Genomic DNA, 9,348 nt, shown 5'->3' with positions numbered 1-9,348 from the left:
CGATTTGGCTCATTACAATGAGACAAGCTCAGGTCACAGTGTGCCATGAGAACACCTCTAGACGCCGCCATTGATCTCAAGATGAATGACATCTAAAACTTGTACTACTAAAATGCCCATCACTTGGATGGGTCCCACCTTTTTTTTCTCCATGTCATTTGTATTTCAAGATGAACAGCATCCAAATGGTTTAAAATGAACTGTGGACAATGAGTTTGTTAGTAGTTTTTGATGGGTGACATCGAAGGCGCCTCTAACTGTCAGAATTCCCCATGACCTGATCCTCTTAGACAAAAAACCATCAAACCCTTTTTATTTGAGATAGAATTACGTCAGAGTGTGCTCTAATGGTATTCTGTCAGAACACCTCTAGATGTTATTGATCTCTAGATGAACCACATCCAAAATCTGTACCAATGGGACATCACTTGGATGGACCCCACTTTTATAACAGCTTCGGAACGGTTTAAAATGAACGGCTTACAGTGAGCTTGTTCATCATTTTGATAGGTGGTGTTCATTTTTAAGATAAAAGACATCCAAGGTGCCTCTGACGGTCAAAGGTCTCTTATTTTATATGAATTTCAGCGGTCTATTTTTCAGCCGTTATTGATACTGTTCATCTGTTCAAGGTGATCACTCGGACCTGATCTACTCTTATGAAGTTAGTCTTCTTTATATATATATATATATATATATATATAGATTGAGAGACTAGTGTGTTCCTCCTGCCTACCTTCTAGTTATGCCCTGTTTTGCTCCCTCAAAAAATATCTTTTTTGAATTTTTTTTTTACATCTACCACCATAGATGTGATCTATAGGTTTTGTTTAGTGGGGACGGCTTTTGGATCATCGGCATCTATACAGGTTTTTCCAGTGATCCAAAATCAATAGCTATGAAGGTACCAGTTTTTCCCAGAATCTATTCGCACTAAATGGAACATGCTAAACACATCTAACATTCAAAACTATTGGGAAGAACAGGGCAGAACTAAAAATGAGGCCTAATATGTTCAGTTATATATATATATATATATATATATATATATATATATATATATATATATATATATAGAGAGAGAGAGAGAGAGAGAGAGAGAGAGAATTACTAATGGATTCCTTAGGTCTCCTTTTTCGTTAGGTCTCGTTAGGCCCCTTCAAAAATCATAGTTTTAAGTATTTTTTCTCACATCTACCACCATAGATGTGATCTATAGGTTTTGTTTAATGGGAACCAATTTTTAAATCGCCGGAATCTAACATTATAGGTTTTTCGGGTGATCCAAAATCGATGGCTATGAAAGTACCAATTTTTTCCAGCTTATAAAATGATGTTTTTTCATCAAAAAACATGATCCAAGAGTCTATTCCCACTAAATCAATTATGCTAAATACATCTAATGGTTCAAATAGATCACAAAACACTTAAAACCTATGGGGCAGAATGATAAATGGGGCTTAATATGTTGAGTTCTCATATATATATATATATATATATATATAACGAGAACCTCCCCAATAGAAACCCTCCCAAACCTCCTCAATGAAATTTTTTTAGTATTTTTTATTTTAAATTTTGACCATACAGATGTACTCAGCATTAGGGGTGGCAATCGGGTCGGGTTGGCAGGTCGTGTCGGCGGGTTGGCGGTTCAGTATAGCTCAATATGAACCCGACCCGTTTATTAAACTGGTCGGCTGTGGCAAACACAAACCCGACCTATTTATTAAATGGGTAACCCAACACGACACGGTTAACCCGTTTAATAAACGGGTTGGGTCGGGTAAATGGGTTGGCGGGTAAACGGGTTGACCCCCCCCCCCCCCCCCCCGCCTAACCCGTTTATTAAACGGGTCAGCCGGGTTGGCGGGTTGGCATACCCCTAACACAAACCCGACCCGTTTAATAAACGGGTTAGGCGGGTCGACCCGTTTACGACACAAACCCGTTTACGACAAACCCGAACCTGCCTAAGAAGCGGGTTGGCGGGTCAGGTTGGCGGGGCATGTCAGATTTTGCCACCCTGATTGATTTACTGAAATTCGACACTTGGATAATGAATTTTGGATAGAAAAAATGGTATTTAGAGTCTCAAAATTTTTTGAAAATTATATGTTGTTGATTTTGAAACTATAAAAACCTATCCATACATAGGAATCAAATGCTCCAAGAACTGATTCCTATAAAAACAATCATGTAGATCACATAGAATTTAAAAGAAAAAACACCAAAAATCCAATAAAACGATTCATTGGGGAAGTTTGGAGGGTTTTTCATTGGGGAGGTTTTCATTTCCCTATATATATATATATATATATATATATATATATATATATATATATATATATATATATATATATATATATATATATATATATATTGAGGGTTCCCACTTTCGCTAACCACCAAGGGCGGATTCAGGGGGGCGAGGAGGGGCTCGAGCCCCCCTAAAGTTTTGAAATTTTCAATCAAGTAGTAACACACCTTACCATTTCATACTTACCTTACAAACATGTGTGTCCTGTGTATAAATGAGTTTTTGCATCATGGTTACAAAGATAATGCATGGCCATGGATCAATTTTCATTTCTCTAAATTTCAACTAAATTAGTCTGGGTTGACAGTGATGAATTATTTTGGTTTCAGAGTGAAGGCTCGGGTGTCTGCGTTCCTGCTCCTCGCTGGGACGTTTCCAGTTTGCAGGCTAGCTTGTTTTACAACCTGCCTCCTCAAGAGCAAGACGTGACATTTGGTCCTACACAAGTAGGCTATGGTGCATTTGCAGGGTGTTTCACCCAACATAAACCATGGGAACGACAGTCTATCCTCTTCTACATTAGTCATAGAACATTGTCTCTGCCGTGAAAGTTGTGGGGCCACAAGCAGGAGTGTATCAACAACTACAACTTGCACAGATCAATTGGGCCAATAATTATTGAAAATTGATAATTTGACATGAATTTCTCAGGAAAAAATATAATGAGTAAAAGTGCATGGATCATCGGCCTGGGATAAGTGAGTATAAATATTTATACAAAAAGGAAACAAGTTTGGTTTCCACCTAGTATTCAAAGAGTGTCAAATTCCTTGGTTGGAAGGAATTCAGTCATTGACTCGTTATTAACCATTTTAAGTTAGTCAGTGAGGGTATGTGTAGGTTCTCTTCCCTTTGTTCCTGCTGTTTCTTTGGTGAGATCGAGTTTTGAATTATTGTGAGCGGTGAAAAGTTTAGCATTGTTTTTCTTTTTCTTTTTTCCTTCTATTTTACTTGAAATTTCTTGAGGTCTTAGGTTTGGAAGGTAAGTATGAAATGGTGAGGTTTTAAAAATCGTGAAAAATCAACTGCAAAACCCAATGAGAGATAAGTGGATGAATGATAACTTGGTGGGGGCATTCAAGAAAATATGAAGAACCGTTGAGGTCAACTTAGTTGCTAATTAAGAACATTAACAAATGAATATGATAGAGGTCTTTACTCTAGACGACTTCATGAGCTTTAACATATTAACTTGTTTTTTTGTAATTTTGTATAGTACAGCAGCTATACTTTGATTTTGTGCATGGCATGTAATTTTGTATAGCCATGATCTTCTTTCTTTGGTATGATGCCCATAAATAACCTCATCTTCGATTATTTTATTTTATTATAATTTTTTTTGCCCCTTTTAAGCAAAATTTCCAATCCGCCACTGCTGATCACTAATGGTATCATGCCACATGTCACACCTTTTATCGGTAGAACCAATTCTATTGGTAGAGGGCTGCTTCCGTTAAAAAAAACATGTTTGATAAAAAAATAATTAGAAATAGAATTATGTGCAATTGGGTTTGAATATGACTGCAAATCCTAATGAATTGAGAGAGAGAGAGAGAGATGACCATGGAATACCTGCATGACGCTGGGGTGCTGATTTCTTTTCAAGCAAACTAACCGTGTGTCGCTGAAAGTTGGGGCTTTCCACAGAAACACACAATTGATGTATTTTTGCAGGGCCCACCACGGCAACACAAACATGGGACTCCCTTTCCTCACAGAAAAGGAGCCCCAAAATCATCAACGATAGAGCCCCTCTTTCAGGGAAAACGTTTCCCCGCTTGGAGAGGGGGGGGGGGGGGGGTCCGATTCATTTACTGAGGAAAGAAGCTTTGCGCAGATTGAGGCCCGGAGCATCCTCCGCGACATGCAAACGCCCCCTCATGGTCTGCATATATAGCCTAAGATAGTGTTAGCCTCAAGCCAACGATACCCTTTGAAATCAAAGACCAAGCAAAAAACAATTTCAAAGACCCGCTGGTACAGTTCCATAGATTGATAAGCAACTTTTGCTGGAAAAAATTATATACATAGAAATAGGATATACATGAACTTTTACTTTTCTCTAGATGTTAGATTCTAGTTACAAATCTTTTGCACATGATTTTAATGGACTTCAATAAAATGTTATATAAGAAATTTTTGGAGAATTTTCTTTATATGTTTGCGATATCTTTTTGAAAGGCAATATTTTTTGCGATATCTTTAGTTTAACGAGAACTCGTTAAATATTAGCTTTCAAAATACATGATCAATTGGCCACCTATGGATCGGGATGTTATGTTTTAAGCTCTTGCAAAACTCAATTACACATCATAAATAAAGAATTCAAAATATATTTCTCACTAGGCAACCTATGTACATTTATATCTACAGGGCTTCATTTAACAAATCATGTATATATATATATATATATATATATATATATATATAGAGAGAGAGAGAGAGAGAGAGAGAGAGAGAGAGAGAGAGAGAGAGAGATTGGTAGTTGCGAAATTCATAGGTACTAAATCCGTGGTCAAACACGCTGACCATGCATCACGCACGTTTATGGACAGCCAGTGCAAAACAAAACAAAAAATTGTATTTTTGATGAGTTTTCTGTCAAAAGAGAATTAGCAGCGACAAAATTGTCGCCACTAATGCTCGCTAATACTTCTTTGGCGGGAAAACTCATCATTTTGATGATTTTTTTTCGTGTGACCGTCCATATTTCACAGCTACCAATATATATATATATATATATATAGAGAGAGAGAGAGAGAGAGAGAGTCAAAGTCTATTACATATGACGACTTAACAACCTGACCAAATATTAGACCGATTTTATCATATTACCACTTGCACAAGCTCAAGATTTTTTTTGTTTTTAAGTTTTATTGGAAAGAGAACAAGAACATGGTGTAAAGACTGGCCTATATGCCAATCTCCCCATTAACACAAGAAAAACATTAAAGACCATAATGCAGGTGACAAGTCACCCAACCTCTTAATGGAAAGAGTTGACACTTTTTTGACATAAAAACAAAGTAGTTTTAGGACCACTTACAATTTCCCTTAGAAATTTATGAAGACGAGGGATTATTGACAGAGTTTAAGGGCATGTTTGGAAGCAAGAAAAACTCTCATAGAAAAAGAAAATTTTGCCTATGAAAAGTTTTGATACTATAATTTTTCCAAAATAAAATGTTTTCACTTTTTTGGGTATCATGAGAAAAATAAAATGAAAAATCTTTAAAAAATGAGAGGATGAGGGGGTGGTGGTGGTGGAGCTTCTCCAGTGTGGTTGTTCAGGAGGTTGGTGATGGTGGCGGTGGTAATGGTGTTGGTGGAGCTTCTCCAATGCTGTTTTTTTTAGAGGAGGGAAGGTGGGTGGTAATGGATGGTAGGGCGAGCGGCTTTTCAGGAGGTGGGTGGTGATGGATGGTGGAGAGGGCGGTTTTTCAGGAGGTGGGTGATGGTGAAAAATCATCATGGGGTGGTGGTGGTGGAGCTTATTTGGCATGGGTTTTCAGGGAGTGATGAGATGGATGGTGAAAAATCATTGTGGGGATAGCGGTTTTTTGGAAGGTGGTGGTAGTGAGATGGTAGGTGACGGTGGTGATATGGGATAGAAAACATTCTTCCACCTCCTCTCATGGAAGAATGTTTTTCATCAAAAAGTGGACTTTTTAGAAAAACTCTCTTAGAGAGATTTTCTCTTGTTTCAAAAAGTAAAAAAAAAAACCATACAAATTTTCCACTTTGTATCACTTTTTCTATATCTTTCTTACTTCCAAACGTGCCCTAAAAAACAAGTGATTATCGTACTGGTACATGCAAAAGAAAAAGAGCATTTTACGAAGCAGAGGACAAAACAAAGTTTTTGGACATCGGTGTACAAACAAATATATGGCAGTGCGTCTTTGCTTATGATAGGAATTCGAAAAACTGACTGAGACTAAAATTTTGATGAGTTTCTAAAAGTTGATGCAGAAGTATTTTAGGCTCTGTTTGGGAGCCTTGAATTGAGGTGTGTTTTTGTTTCCCCAGCGCTTTTATGCTCTCTATTGTTTGGGAGAATGTATCCTGGACAAACATTGCATTGGAAAGGGAGTTGGCAGCCTCTACTAAATTTCAACACAATTCATGAGAGGATGTTTTTGACAATTCCATCATCAACACCACATTTTTTTAAGGCAAGCTGGCAGACCCCTATCAGTTATACAACTATACCATTGGGTTTTGAACTTGCAACATCCCAACACAAGGTGACGTGCACTAGCTGCTCCTACCAGACAAGCGGAGCCGCCGTTGGTAGATCGTAGATGTTATTAGTTGCTGATGTTACCTAGCTCATGTTTTCTTGAGTGGTTCAAGTGTCGGCCAATTTCTAAAGAGAGAAACTATGTTCCTCACCGTGATGGAGCATGTAGAAATAATCTCTTTGTGTTACTTTGAATCATCTTGACCAAGTGTTTGGGCCAACTATTATTGAAGTATTTATTCATATTATTAGAAAAACCTTCACTAAAATAGTATATTTGCAGTGATGTCATATTTATATAAAAAGTTGATAGGAATGAATTTTCATACATATTTCTAAAAGATCAAAATGGAGTTTTCATTAAACATGGTACAAGTTTCTTTATAAATATTTGATATGAGATCTTAAATATTTAGTACTTATGGTGGTCATTTTCAAAATTAGTTTCGTGCCAATGTTGGGTATTGGCATGACTGATATACCAAAGTTAAGGTTCTACGATGTACATAATGGAATTATTAGTATTCCTTCCCATGGCCAGCTGAAAAGCAGGGTTTTGAAATATTAATGTGTAGTCAGGCAATTATTAGATAAAATTTTTCAAAGTAAAAACGACCTACTTGAGAAGAAAAAAACACTGATGTAACAAAAAGCAGCATGGGAACATCCTGAATAAAATGAACTGTATATGGATCATACCCGTGTCACAAGGACATGCCATTTAGATCTGACACACCTAGACACGAGGACACGCCACATGACACATTATGACACATACGAGTATTATCTTATAAATTTTTAAAAACAATTAAATGATTGTAAAATCTGCGTCCTTGTGCCCTTGTGTCCTACTTGGCTGGCCCTTATATTTATAATGATAATGTCATAATGAGATTATACAACATTATATAACCACTAGACTACGCTCAGAGACCAAAGTTTTCCTAATAGGCCCCCAACTCGACAAGCTGGCCCTACCCCATTATGAGACCAGACCCACTTTAATTTAAAGGTTCAAACTCAACTAGGCTAGACCTAAGTCAGGGTCAATAGCAGGCTCAGGCCAATTTCTAGCCCAAACGCGCTTTTACCGGATCTACCCATACCTGGCCCAATGCACACCCTTTAACCATAATGTACAATTACATATGAAAGTGTTTAATAAGAAAGCGTGCAATTATCAAAACAAAACAATGTAACCTTAACAAAAATGTCTAAAGCTAGCCCACTAAAACAATCCCAAACCACGCAATTGTTGAAACCCAACACCTCTGACAAACATGGTTACCTAAATTGATTAAGTTCATTAATTAACCATCTTCGACAAAGATCATCATTCAAAGTGGCAAATGCAACTCTATTAAGAGGGTCTTTGAGAATTGACACTGCCTTCACACAGTCCTCAGGATCTAGTCCATCCATGTTTTGGAGCTCTACCACGCACTGTCGAAAAGAAATATCATCCTCTAAGACCATCTTTTGCACTGATCGACTGTCGGCAAACTCAAATGCTATATTCTCTAACGCTGCAGCAATCCTATGCCGAGGGCTTGACCAGACTCTTTTCTCGTGGCTGCTGGATGATGTGGTATCTCCATGGTTTTGCTGTTCTGGAACTTCATAAGGCATTGCATCACCACAGCTTGCTTCATCAGTAGAATATAGTGCGTCTGTGTTGACTGTTGCACTCGCATCTTCTTGCATTAGCTCGTTATGTACCATAGGCATTGTTCCACGTTCTTCAACTCTTTTTCCTGTGTATGGTTCATTTATTCATTTGTATATTTTCACTAAATGCAAAAGAATTTTCAGATATATGGTATTTACCATCAAACAAAATGGCACATTGATCATAGAAAGGAAAGTATTTGCTCTTGTAATTCCTTGCATCCGGGTGTTCCTGTGAATTGGACACCATGACATAAATGTTTCAATGAAACAGTATTTTATGTCAAAGTCAGTTTCACGTGACAGAAAGTACCTCCAACAACAACAAAAACTTACAGAGATATATTGCTCCCACACATCCTCAGATGCAGTAACCACCTTTAATTTGTCATCCCATCCAAAGCCATTTAGACTTCGAAGCACTTTGATCATCCTGTATTGGGTTTTTAATCTTCTATAGACTTTTTAATTGAGAAATGGTATAATTCAAATTGAACTTTTTGTTGAAAGTGAGAAAGATCGACTTCCAGGCATCCCTTGTGAACCCCGAATCAGTTCTTCTACCTCTACTAGTTTGTTCAAGCAACAAATTAATAAAGAACTGATCACGACTAGATGTCCAACCAGCTCTATCTCCATCTTGGGGAACAGGCGCAACTGTGGATATCTTACATTGATGGACAACAGATAAATAGCATTAGCATACCAACTATGCAAATATATAAATGTAGCAATGAAGGACGACAAAATAATGAACATGTTTATGTGTGTTAGTTGATTCTCTCGTGCACACACTAAAGAGTAGTTTTTCTAACAAAAAGCTATTCCAAAGTAGTGGGTCGAGAACATCTGAACTACATGTCAGCATTGAGTGTAGGGGCACTCAGATTCCCTACAGAAATAGTGGCATAGTTCCAAGGTGGTTATGAGGGCGCTAGGGTTTGTCAACTCTAGGATTACATGTTAGAAAAAGGGGCATATCATGTTGGGACAAGGAGGGACAGATTCCTGCGTAAATTCTCTTTTTGAGTTCTGGGGTTCCATCACCTATTTGTCTATCTTGCGTCAGCAAGGACTTGTAGAAGCAACACAGGCTAAGTATTAGATTCTTTTTCTT

At 37.6% G+C, this 9,348-nt stretch overlaps 1 protein-coding gene across 1 annotated transcript; it reads right to left on the bottom strand.

The window, feature by feature from the left end:
* Positions 1-7,732: 7,732 nt before the first annotated feature.
* On the bottom strand, positions 7,733-8,898 carry LOC149838588 (uncharacterized). The gene is made up of 3 exons (XM_090006681.1): positions 8,568-8,898; positions 8,391-8,463; positions 7,733-8,317 (listed from the first exon to the last, which is right to left on the bottom strand). Exons 1-3 carry the CDS (start codon positions 8,661-8,663, stop codon positions 7,848-7,850), a joined length of 639 nt encoding a protein of 212 aa, XP_089862807.1. The 5' UTR covers positions 8,664-8,898; the 3' UTR covers positions 7,733-7,847.
* Positions 8,899-9,348: the final 450 nt, after the last annotated feature.

The sequence above is a fragment of the Nuphar pumila genome, chromosome 5, assembly GCF_984573655.1.
Source record: "Nuphar pumila chromosome 5, dmNupPumi1.hap1.1, whole genome shotgun sequence".
NCBI lineage: Eukaryota > Viridiplantae > Streptophyta > Magnoliopsida > Nymphaeales > Nymphaeaceae > Nuphar > Nuphar pumila.
Note: the sequence above shows the minus strand (reverse complement) of the source record. Positions and strands in the feature narration are given on the sequence as shown.